The sequence below is a fragment of the Gigantopelta aegis genome, chromosome 14 (genome assembly GCF_016097555.1).
Source record: "Gigantopelta aegis isolate Gae_Host chromosome 14, Gae_host_genome, whole genome shotgun sequence".
Classification (NCBI taxonomy): domain Eukaryota; kingdom Metazoa; phylum Mollusca; class Gastropoda; order Neomphalida; family Peltospiridae; genus Gigantopelta; species Gigantopelta aegis.
Genome location: NC_054712.1, coordinates 40,308,383 through 40,322,119, shown reverse-complemented (window position 1 = coordinate 40,322,119; position 13,737 = coordinate 40,308,383). Strand labels below are relative to the sequence as shown.

At 41.0% G+C, this 13,737-nt stretch overlaps 1 protein-coding gene across 2 annotated transcripts in view; it reads right to left on the bottom strand.

Moving 5' to 3' along the window:
* Nucleotides 1-13,737, bottom strand: part of LOC121388081 (ataxin-1-like) — a 116,416-nt gene that overhangs the window by 7,093 nt on the left and 95,586 nt on the right. For both annotated transcript variants that reach the window (XM_041519292.1, XM_041519293.1), the window contains exon 3: nucleotides 5,702-7,518. In XM_041519292.1, coding sequence (XP_041375226.1) covers nucleotides 5,702-7,518 — 1,817 coding nt within the window. The remainder of the gene's footprint in view (nucleotides 1-5,701; nucleotides 7,519-13,737) is intronic.

Sequence of the window (13,737 nt, the reverse complement as noted above, 5' to 3'; positions counted from 1 at the left end):
TCCTTTTTCTTCCTAGTCTGCGTACAAGCAGACTCAATCAATATAACAGTGAATCAAATAATAGTCAGTTATAGAAATTGCATTTCTGTGGAGTTAAACCATTTTAAAAATCCATAGCTTCAACTTCTAATGAATGAATAGATAAATGTTTAATGACGGAAAGGAAAGGAATGTCTGTTTAATGACACCTCAGCACATTTAAGACCGGCCTCGGTGGCGTCGTGGCAGGTCTTCGGTCTACAGGCTGGTAGTTACTGGGTTCGGATCCCAGTCGAGGCATGGGTTTTTTAATCCAGATACCAACTCCAAACCCTGAGTGCTCCGCAAGGCTCAATGGGTAGGTGTAAACCACTTGCTCCGACCAGTGATCCATAACTGGTTCAACAAAGGCCTTGGTTTGTGCTATCCTGCCTGTGGGAAGCACAAATAAAAGATCCCTTGCTGCTAATCGGAAGAGTAGCCCATGTAGTGGCGACAGCGGATTTCCTCTCAAAATCTGTGTGGTCCTTAACCATGTCCGATGCCATATAACCGTAAATAAAATGTGTTGAGTGCGTCATTAAATAAAACATTTCTTTCTTTCTTTCAGCACATTTAAATGGTTATTTAGTGACTAATATACTCTTTATTTTGACACTTAGTTGAGCATAAAAACAGAGAGGGGAAACCAAATGCTGCAATCACTTTTCTTAATGACATAGTTATACATATAACCCCAAAAATCAAGAGACAGTAAAAAAAAAAAAAGTGTAAAGGGCAGCTGAACAGAAATAACACTTCTAAACAGAAAAGGGCAATTTAAAAATATCTCTGGTGGACAACTATTCTACCCTGCCACCTCTATTTACAGCCATGAACTAGCCGCTCCCTTAAAGGAACATTTTACATCAACGGCTGACCATATATTTGTGTTAACAACGAGTTATAAAAAGGTACTACCAACAAACATGGATTCTATGGTCTCTCAAAGGATTATTTTATAGAATAGTTTGTGAAGTACTTCCTTACTTTAATATGCCTTTAATACAGAGAAGGGGCAGGACGTAGCTCAGTGGTAAAGTGCTTGCCTAATTCACTGTCGGTCTAGGTACACATTGGGCTATTTCTCATTCCGGCAAGTTCACCACGAATGGTATATCAAAGGTTGTGGTATGTGCTATCCTGTCTGTGGGACAGTTCATATAAAAGATGCCTTGCTACTAATGGAAAAATGCTGTGAGTTTCCTTTTGAAGACTGCATGAATATGTCAGAATTACCAAATGTTTGACATCCAATACCCGATAATTAATAAATCAATGTGCTCTAGTGGTGTCATTAAACAAAACAAACTTTAACTTTACTATAGAGAACCCCATGATATAGATAAAGTAACATGTAATAGTAAATACCTATTACTACTAAAAAAAATTATGTCATCAATATTTAAAAAATGTAAATATAGCTAGCTGTTGCCATGTGACATAATCAGGTTGAAATTAACACCCAAGAAAGGCACAATTTGATTGGTTTATCCTAAGTATTGACATTCAGGGAACATTATGTCCAGTGTCACGTTTTATAGATCACTACACAATTCTAAATTTTCAACTGACAAAAAAAAAAAATAGAAGAAGAAACGCTGCTCAACAAAATTGTGAAAACAAATGTTGGCCAACATTAAAGATCGACATCATATATTAACAATATGCTAATACAGTATTAACCAACCAAGAATCAGTAATATTAATATATGACAGAACTATACACATGTGCAAATTAAATCGTAAAAATATCAACATCTGTTTCAAAAGAGGCATTTATTCTTTGTAATTCTATACTTGGCAAACTATTATTAAATAAATCACCATCTGCTGCAAACACATCCCTGTTTAAATATGTATTTGATAGGTTTTAAGCTTTGAGCTTGAATAAATTTGCTATAATAGCTAATTTTTTATTTAACCAGGCACTGAACTTGGGGATTATTTTCCAGGAAATTCTTCTTTTTATTCAGGATTTCACCAGAATCATAGAAATGATGTAAAGGAGATATTTGTTTTCAAAATCTTGATTTGCGATATTTCCAGTCAATTGAAAATTGATTAGAAAATACTGTTTAATGTTTTACAATTGTGTAGCGATCTCTGAAACTTGTTTAGCAAATTGCGCCACGATACTGAACAAAATGTTCTGTGCATTTTATGATCTTATGTTTTTGACCCAAAACTTGGGAAGGATAGAAATGGTTCATTTAACGACGCACTCAACACATTTTATTTACGGTTATATGGCGTCGGACACATATTGAGAGAGGAAACCCACTTTCGATTAGCAGCAAGAGATCTTTTATATGCACCATACCACAGACAGGATAGCACATACCACGGCCTTTGATGTCATGGTGCACTGGCTGGAACGAGAAATAGCCCAATGGGCACATCGACAGGGATCAATCCCAGACCGACCGCACATCAAGTGCAAAACCTGGGATTCATGAAAGAATGAAATCCTGCTACATTTGCCGATTCTGATTTGTCGCATTTAGTTTTGACCAAGACAAAACTGAATTTAGTTGCACATTCTCAAACTATTAAACTATTAAAACTGGCAAAATGACCAACAATATCTTTTGTCTAGTGCCAAGTTTAACCAGCATAGATGAGAAATGAGGCCAAACCAAATGATCACACCAGGAACCAATCTAATTGTTTGCAGGCTTTCTACCAGAAAATAATTTGAAAGAAGTAATAAAACCAACAGACCACAAGTGCCCCTACTACTGGTAGATGGTTATGGGTTTGCAATGTTTGCACTTTACAAATTTTAAACAGCAGTTCTCATACTATCATCCATCAAAAAAGTATCAAAATATATCCATTATTTTTCAAGATTTCAATGTTTGTATTTCTTCTTTTTTTATTTCAACTTATTTTCGTGCTCATTTCCAATTAAGATTCAAGCACACTGTCCTGGGCATACACCTCAGCTATCTGGACTGTCTGTCCATGACAGTGGGTTAGTTGTTAGTGGTTAGTTAGAAAGAAGAGGGTGTAGTGGCCTTACACCTACCCACTGAGCCCTTAAGAACTAGCTCTGGGTTGAAGCCGGTACCGGGCTGCGAACCCTGTACCTACCAGCCTGTAGTCCAATGGCTTAACCACTGCGCCACCGAGGTGAATTTTACCATTGTTCTTCTTTTAAAAAAAAATTAACACAGGGTCAGTTAAACCTCATAAACTACAGCTGTGTTCACACGTAATCGATATAGCTAAAAGTAAAACACTTTGGTATGTGGTTTAGTTAAACTAGTATAATAAAATAAAAATAAAAAAGTTTTATTTAACAACGCACTCAACACATTTTATTTACATTTATATGGCGTCAGACATATGGTTAAGGACCAGACAGATTTTGAGAGGAAACCCGCTGTCGCCACTACATGGGCTACTCTTTCCGATTAGCAGCAAGGGATCTTTTATTTGCGCTTCCCACAGGCAGGAAAGCACAAACCATGGCCTTTGTTGAACCAGTTATGGATCAATGGTCGGTGCAAGTGGTTTACACCTACCCACTGAGCTTTGCAGAGCACTCACTCAGGGTTTGGAGTCAGTATCTGGATTAAAAATCCCATACCTCGACTGGGATCTGAACCCAGTACCTACCAGCCTGTAGATCAATGGTCTAACCACGCTGCCACCAAGGCCGGTTTTAAACTAGTATAACTAAAACAATTTAAATGTAGGTGTGAATGCAAACAGGTTGAGTTAAATTTGTATATGGTGAAAGTGACAGTGATGTCATAGCCAGAATAAGAAGTACTTGTGTTTGTAGTCCACTTGTGATTGAATGTCTTGTGCAAGTGCAGATAACTACACTTCCTCCTTATTACGGATATAACTATTACATGTGTAAACATGCGTCATTTTTAACCATAAAAAAAAGAAAGAAATGTTTTTATATTTAACGACGCACTCAACACATTTTATTTTACGGTTATATGGCGTCAGACACATGGTTAAAGTTCACAGATTTGGAGGAAACCCGCTGTCGCCACATAGGCTACTCTTTTACGACAGGCAGCAAGGGATCTTTTATTTGCGCTTCCCACAGGCAGGATAGCACTAACCATGGCCATTGTTGAACCAGTTATGGATCACTGGTCAGTGCAAGTGGTTTACACCTACCCATTGAGCCTTGTGGAACAGTCACTCAGGGTTTGGAGTCGGTATCTGGATTAAAAATCCCATGCATCGACTGGGATCCAAACCCAGTACCAGTTTGTTGACCGATGGCCTAACCACGATGCCACTGAGGCCGGTTTTAAACTAGTCAGGTCTAGTATAACTAAAACAGTTTAAATGGAGGTGTGAATGCAAACAGGTTTAGTTAAACTTGTATACGGTGAAAGTGACAGTGATGTCATAGCCAGAATAAGAAGTACTTGTGTTTGCAACAGCCCGACAAGACTTGTAGTCCACTTGTGATTGAATGTCTTGTGCAAGTGCAGATTACTACACTTCCTCCGTATTACTGATATAACTATTACATGTGTGAACACTCATTTTTAACCATAAGTGTTTTAGCGTAGAAACCAGGACCCATATTTTCAAAGCCATCTTAATGCCACGAAATCGTAAAACCATCGTAAGCTATGACATCACCATGGCATGTACTATAGTGACGTCATAGCCTACAATGGATTTACGATATCGTAGTGCTAAGATGGCTTCAGAAATCTCTAGCCTGGTTAGTGAATGTTACCAGTGATCTTTATTATTTTTATACTATACTCTTCAAAAAAAGTAGGGGAACCTGAAATATTAATGTTAATATCAACTATTAGACTGAACATACGTTTTGACCACAGACATCCTAGTAAAGAACGTTCAAGTCTGTTTATCAACACACAGAAACACATTCTATAGCTTGCACATGCATCACGCAGTTGCCCCATACACATGCATGGGGTGTTATTCTCGATTTTGACAATTTCCAGGAATGTCGATTAATCACGGTGGAACATTTATTTCTGTCAATCTTTTTCATTCTGTTGATCATACAGTTGTTATTGTTTTGTTATTAGTCATTTTTATTGTTTGAATTTACGATAATTTACTGATAAAAAAACGTCAACTTTCAAATTTCACTTTCAAGATATTTGGTGGTCATAAAACCTACTGAACTACCGGTTGTAATGTTTGCCCAATTAATTCACTATTATCATATAACCATTCCCCACAGCTAATATACCTTACAATTTTGGTAATTGTAAATTCTTATTAGAGTTCCCCTACTTTGTTTGAAGAGTATATATAAAACAAAAAAATAAAAATAAAGTGGATATTTTTTTACTAAAAAGAAACATGGGTTCCCTGTTGCTCGCATCCATAGCTGTTGTTGTCATAAATAACAAGCATTCTGAGACTACTGTTGAAACAATACATATCCCCAACCAGGCCCATAAACAATCTCCTAAATTCAAGGGCCATAACTCTGAAAATCATGGATATATTTCAGAAGACGTCCCACTGCTGTCACTATGGCATGCACTATAGTGATGTCATAGCTTACAATGGGTTTACGATATCGTAGCGCTAAGATGGTTTCGGAAATCTCTAGCCTGGTTAGTGAATGCTACCAGTGATCTTTTAATTTTTTTATTGAAAGCAGGGTCAGTGACACCCCTAATACTATTTTAGAAGTCATCCCGCTGCGACCTACCTGGACCCTGTGTTCGCCCACAGAGAACCCCAACACAGCAGTGGACCGCTCGGGGTACTCCTTTATCCGAACGACCGTACTCGAGTCGATCTTCAGGTCGGCACTGATCTCCGCACTGTTCACGAAATCCTCAGTCTGTAAGTTTTCCACATGTTTCAGCTCCCCATTCGCCAACTGAATGATCGAACCTTTCATGAAGTGGGGAGGGTAGTGTAGGTGGGGCGGGGGGCAGGGCAAGTTTGGTGGGGGCGACCCCGGAGAGCGGGGCTGCCCGGACTGCCCCACCTGTCTCCCGTCTCGGCACAAAGACGACGAAGAAGAAGACGCCACCGGTGGGGCTTGATCCGGGTGCCCCGCCATTCCCTCAGTGAACTGACTCAACTTAGCACGTTTGGAAAGTGGCGAGTCCAGCGGCGCAGCGTGTTGTTGGTACTTGAATTCATCCGCAACATGCGACCCGTTTCCGGGGGCCAAGTCTGGCGGACGGGTCAGTATTCGGTGCTTGAGGCTGCCTTCCTTCCCACTGGGCACTTTATAGAACGAGTCTTTGTTTCCATGCTGCTCTGAATGTCCTCCTTTCGGGGAGTCGTGCAGCGCGGTGGAGCTCTTCGTGGCGAGGACACCTGATGCCGACGGAGACAGACTGGAACTCTTCTCCTCTCTCAAACTGCTCGTCGAGCCTCGCTGAGATCGGTTATCACAGTCGCGTGACTCGGACTTGGGCGAGGCCAGGCACTCTCCCGGAGAGTGACCCACCATGGCAGGAGACGATGATGCCGCCCCCGCTCCGTGGGCAGACGTCTGGTGAATGTTCTGGGTCGGTCCCGGGGACCCGGCGGAGGATGACACACGGTGCTGCTGCTGTGGCTGTGGCGGCGGTCCCAGGGCCGAGAACTGAGGTAGGTGGCCAGACAGGAACGGGGAACGAGGTAGCTGAGACTGGCCTCCGTGCTGGACCTGGTTTCCCATGCTGGCCAGCACGGCTGAATACGACTCTATGTGCGGGTAGTGCCCCGCTGCAGCCAGCATCGTCCCGGGGGAATAAGCAGCGGCCGCGGCAGCAGCAGCAGCAGCGCCGTGCGGATACTGTGAGTAGAAAGCACTGTAAGGAGATATCGAAGTCATGTGGGTGGGCTGTCCGTGCACACTGTACAGGGGGGAGTAAGGTCCAAGGGGGGAGCCGGCAGCACTTATGAACTGCCCGCCGGACAACAGCCTTTGTCCGGGCTCCACGCTCGCCGACTGACGGAAGACGCCGACAGACGGCACTGGGGGTACGGCTCCAGCCGATAGCATCGTGTTCGGGGAATCGCTCTGTGTTTGGTGACCGTGACCGTGACCTGTAGTCGACCTGCCACTGAGCATTCCCTCTGCAGGTGGTGCCGCTGCAGTGTTGTGAGCCTGACTCACAGCGCCAACACCGCCCGGCGACCAACGAGAACCACCCTCCTGGCTTGTAACTGCGCAACTGCTGATTCGGTTTCGGTCACATCCATCCGAGTTGTTCATCCGTTTGCCCTGGCACTCGTCATGGTCCGTGGATAGACAGTCCAGTACAGGGCTCGGGTAGATAATGTTATTCTCCTTGTCGGTGGTCAGCGGTGTTACGAGCACATTGTTTTTCAGGAACTTGTGGTGCGAGCCGATGTCCACGTGGTTGTTGCCAATAATCAGTGCATACTGCACCGTGGTCCGGTTGTTGGGGTGGTCGACCCGGTTCCACACAACGGACTGCTTGGCCGGCACCAGTTTCTGGGAGTCATCGCCAGACTGCGTCGAAGACAGCGACTCAGAACACAGCAAGATTGCACCGGTATCTGAAAAGATGTATAAAAAATATATTAACCTTTAATAAAAGGAAATGGAAATGGTTTATTTAACGACGCACTCAACACATTTTATTTACGGTTATATGGCGTCGACCATATGGTTAAGACCACACAGATATTGAGGGAGGAAACCCGCTGTCGCCACTTCATGAGCTACAATCCTTTAAGTTTAATAATGCATGTAGTTACCATGTGAGGGTTTGGATTAAAGTAAAATTTACAGATGGGAGCTAAACATTAAGACTAAGACTGTTTTTTCACACATGCTTAATACAGGAGCAGACAAGAGCAGAAACTAATGGATAACACAAGAGATAAGTTTAAAGTTTGTTTTTTGTTTAATGACACCACTAGAGCACATTTATTTAGTAATCATCGGCTGTTGGATGTTAAACATTTTGTAATTTTGACATATAGTCTTAAAAGTTTGTTCTGTTTTATGACACCACTAGAGCACACTGATTTAATAATCATCAGCAATTAGATCTGATGTCAAACATTTTGTAATTTTTACATAGTCTTAAAAAGAAAACATGGTAAAAATTTTCCATTAGTAGCAAGGGATTTTTTATATGCACCATTTCACAGACAGGATAGCACATACCATGGCCTTTGATATACCAGTCATGGCACAAAGGCTGGAACGAAAAGTGGCCAAATGGACCCACTGATGGGGATCAGGCGACACTTTACCATCTCACCCTGAGAACGAAAACTTGCTGTCAACACATAAGTTACTAAAAAAAAAAAAAATACAGCAACACATTTCCCATAGATAGCACAGCAAATATCTCAGCTTTGATGTACCATTATAGAACACTATAGCTGAGACTAGAACTAGTAGAAATAAAACTGAGCAGACTAAGGTAGACCGATTCTAGGACCAATAGGACCTCAGGCGAGAGCTCCAGTTTACTGAGCTACATTCAGCCCTTCCAGTTAGTGACAAAGATGATTCTTAGATTAATGTGAAATGAAATGTATTCTTGAATATATCATCACAAATGAATAACCTCGGGTCCTCTGGTACTGTTTCAAGCACTAGCATATCGTGCAACAACCTGCAACCTCCGTATAAAACAACTGTGCTTCCTATGTGTGCTGATGACACAGATATATCAAAATCGGTTTTAACATGAAACTATGGATTAATCTGTTCCCACGTAATAAACCTTTGTAACAGACTGAGGGTAAAATACACAGCATAAATCATAATGCAATAAATCATGAAAAATAGTCCGCCATGATGATATTGTGTGCGGATTCATGTATGTGTGTAAAAATGCATACTTTTATTACTAAACGTGGCAATTTCAGCTTTAAAATTTTATATATCAAACACAAAATTCGGACTTATTTTTATTAAATTAACTCAATGTCAACTCACAGCAATTGAACAAAAGTTGTTGCAAGTGTTTTAATGGTCACACAAGTAGAAAATACATGTAGTTATGCTTGGTAGTAAATTCCTCGTCTTACTCAAGAGCACTGCAGAGTAAATGAGGTGGTTTCGACCTAATACACGATTATTCAGAATGCAATTTTTTGTAGGTTTTTTTTTTTTTGCAACACAATTACTTCTGGCCTGGTGCTTATAAAACTTTTAGAGTCTAGACTCGAGACTAATAGAGTCTGAGACGAGAACGCAACTCCATACAAATTGTATGCATGCAACATCATTAGAGATTGAGTCTGGACTCTTAAAAAGTTTTATAAGTACAGGCCCAGATTAACATAAAACAATACCAGCATAATCTAACAAATGCATTTGTTTTGTTTGGTCGGTGGGTCCATTATGTTATTTCTCGTCCCAGCAAGTGCACCACAAATGGTATATAAAAAGCTGTGGTATGTGTTATCCTGTCTGTTGGATGGTGCATATAAAAGATCCCTTGCTACTAATGAAAACATTTAGCGGGTTTCCTCTCTATGACTGTCAAAATGATCATGTGTTTGAAATCCAATAGCCGATGACGAATAAATCAATGTGCTCTAGTGGTGTCGTTAAACAAAACAATTTTTTTTTTTTGAGCTTACATCATCTGGGATTTATTCTTGGCAGTGATCAGTAAAAAAATGTTAAAAAATATGTAGAGGAATTACAGCACCAATATATCGATCCCATTTCTCACAAGCAGCTCACATTAATTTTATGATCACACTAATACAGCATTGATGTGATAATGACGATGAGATAAAAAGAACCAAATCCACTGGGGCCAATCCACCCTATGAGCCATTACACCGTAAGCAATTTAAGAACTCTGTACCACTAAGGTACATCCCACCCCTCTTAAAAAAAAAGAAAGAGTGTTAAAACAGTCTGTCTGGGATCGATCCCTGTCGGTGGGCCCATTGGGATATTTCTCGTTCTAGCCAGTGCACCACGACTGGTATATCAGAAGCTGTGGTATGTGCTGCCCTGTTTGTGGGATGGTGCATATAAAAGAAAGAAAGAAAGAAATGTTTTATTTAACGACACACTCAACACATTTTATTTACGGTTATATGGCGTCAGACATATGGTTAAGGACCACACAGATTTTGAGAGGAAACCCGCTGTCGCCACTGCATGGGCTACTCTTCCGATTGGCAGCAAGGGATCTTTTATTTGCGCTTCCCACAGGCAGGATAGCACAAACCATGGCCTTTGTTGAATCAGTTATGGATCACTGGTCGGTGCAAGTGGTTTACACCTACCCATTGAGCCTTGCGGAGCACTCACTCAGGGTTTAAAGTCAGTATCTGGATTAAAAATCCCATGCCTCGACTGGGATCCGAACCCAGTACCTACCAGCCTGTAGACCGATGGCCTGCCACGATGCCACCGAGGCTGGTGCATATAAAAGATACCTTGCGACTAATGAACAAATATATAGCGGGTTTCCTCTCTAAAACTATGTCAAAATTACCAAATATCTGACATCCAATAGCTGATGATTAATAAATCAATGTGCTCTTGTGGTATCGTAAAAGAAAACAAACTTTTCCAATCGAAAACTGTCAAAATTACCAAATATCTGACATCCGATAGCCGATGATTAATAAATCAATGTGCTCTAGTAGTATCGTTGAACAAAACAAATTTCCAACTTTCATACAGCTTTACAATCATCTTCAGATTTCATGTCATCAATGACCAACACAGCTCCAGCTTAACAAATCATGTTCAGATTTCGTGTCATCAATGACCAACACAGTTCCGCAATCAATTATCTGACATCCTATAGCCGATGATTAAATAAATCAACGTGCTCTAGTGGTATCATTAAACAAAACTTTCCAAATTTTCATACAGCTTTACAAATCATCTTTAGATTTTCATGCCCTCAATGACCAACCACCACAGCTCCGCAATTAATTTTCTCTTTCCCCGAGTAACACCCAATGTGAGTGAGTAGGCGGCGAGACCTTTAGTAAGAATGTCAAGAGAGCTTGCGACACTGCAGGGAGGACACCAGCCTCCGATCCATCTTAGCCTATTTTAGCTGTATTTAACACACACTTTGTGACACAATGCCTTCGGATGAACCACCCACACATAGCTTAGGCTGTCGTGTGTGCAGCGGAAATATAGTTTGTGGCGTATTTATGCAATGGAAGAATGGATTTCTTATACACACTAAAACAAATACGTGCATATATAGTCGGATACACACACACACACACTGGAAGAATAGATTTCCTATACACAATAAAACAAATACATGTATATAGTGTCACACACACACACACACACACACACACACACACACATTCTGGAAGAATATATTTCCTATACACAAAACAAATACATGTATATAGTCAGATATACACACACATGTATTATATATATATATATATATATGTATATATGTATATATATATATATATATACTACTCAAAAGAATTTAAGGGTCAAAAATTTATAACCAAATAAGTTTCAGAGTGTATTAGATTGATGATGTAAACTACACCAAAAATTTAATTTATTGTTCCATATTTACAAAAACCCACAAATAAACGTCACTGTATACAAGAAAGTCACATGACATGCTGTCAAAGTTGAAGGTTGTCAAACATGGATTTTACACATTAGAACATTCGTTTAATAGTGTGTAAATCCACCACTGGCGCGAATACACTCTTGGGGAATGGCCTGCCACTCTGCCATAAGAAGTTGACCCATATCATGAAGGTTGGCCGGAGGGGCATGGTTATCCCGAACTCTCCTGCCTAATTCGTCCCAGGAGTGCTCTATTGGGGCCAAGTCAGGCGAATATGCTGGCCAATCCATCCTGGCGATACCTTGTTGTCTGAGAAAGTCCGTTACCACCCTGGCACGGTGGGGTCTGGCATTGTTATCCTGCAGAACTGCCCCGCCGCCAATCTGCTGAAGGCCTGGGAGAACCAACGGCCGGATAATCTCATTCAGATAGCGGATTCCATTCAGATTGCCATCCACCACATAGAGGGGGGTCCTGTGGTGGATAGATATGCCGCCCCACACCATGACGCTGCCACCACCGAACCGGTGACGTTGTCTAACGTTAACGTCAGCGAAGCGCTCCCCAGGACGTCTGTAGACACGAACCCGACCGTCGTTGAACTGGAGACTAAACCTGGACTCATCAGTGAACATCACTCGACCCCACTGAACACGTTGCCACCGCAGATGAAGTGTGCACCAGTGACGTCTGGCCGTTCTGTGATGTGGTAGGAGTGGTGGTCGAACAGCCTGGCGATGGCAGCGTAGATTATTGGCTCTCAGACGATTGCGTATGGTTTGATCAGACACTCGAGTTCCAGTCGCAGTCCGCAGATTGTCACGTAATCGGCGTGCAGTGGTTGTGCGTTGACGTAGAGCCATATTGGTGATGTAGCGGTCCTCTCTATTTGTAGTGCTTCGGGGTCTTCCCGAACGTGGACGATTTCGAACAGAATTCGTTGCTTGGTACCGTTGCCACAGTCGGCCAACGACACTGACTGACACCAAGTCTCTGAGCAACATTTCTTTGCGTATTGCCATCCTGAAGCCAAGCAATAGCCCTTCCTCGATCTTCGATAGTCAGTTGACGTCGTACCATTGTCGAATTTGGAGTGTGCACCGTACACGAACGCAAGCTCCAATTATACGGAAATTCAGCATTGGGAACATCGAATACACATGCAAAGCGTGCACATGAAGCGCTTTGTGAAAAAGCAATTTATGGGCACTTAGCAGACCTTTCGCTTTCGCCCTAATTTACGTGCAAATGTAAGCATGTTTTCGCCATTAGAACTAGTCGACAGTGTCAATGACAGTGGATTTTAATTCATTTATGGGTTGCTTAGACCCACTTTCGTCAAAATGGAACAATACCATGTGTGACATTATGGTCTAGCTAATATAATTGACATTCAGAAAATAATGTCGAAAATATCGTCTGACCCTTAAATTCTTTTGAGTAGTATATATATACAAAACAGTGGATAATATTAAATATTTTATGGCTTATTTATGTTCTGGAAGAATAGATTTCTGAAATGAAAGGAAACAAAGAAAAAAAGACAGTTCACATTTATTGATAAATATCAGGATATACATTCAGGTAACATTCATGGTGAAGGACCACTTGTCATTTGTAACGGTCTGAAAGAATAGATTTTTTTTTTTTTTTAAATAATGAACAGCAGTAACAAAACAAAACAAAACAAAACAAAACAAAAACAATAAAAACAAACTAAAACAAAACCAGACCCGCACAACATCCCACACACACAATACACTATAATTAGCAACAAATAAATTGTCAGTGCCGATTACAAACATTATGCTTGGTATACGGTAATTTTTTAATGGATACATGAATGATTCATAATCATGTGTGTTGTACTAATGCCATGCCAGTATTGGCAACAGTACTGATATGGCTAAAAATGCAGCAAAATACATTGAAATCCTTCAAAACAGAACCCTCTGTAAAGTGGAAAAATTCTCTCAAAACCAGAGGCTGAGAACCGTGTACCTACCATCCGTATGTCCGATGGCTTAACCACGACACCACCAAGACCATTTCTTGGTGATCAGTTTAATATATAAAATAATTTTCTAAAATAAAATGGTGGGGGGTTTTCTGGAAACAAGCACATTTTTTAGTTTAGGCTAACTCAGATGAGTGAGTTAAAGGCATACTGTCACAGATTTAAGGACCTTATTTCTTTAAAAATTAATAATAAATCAAAATT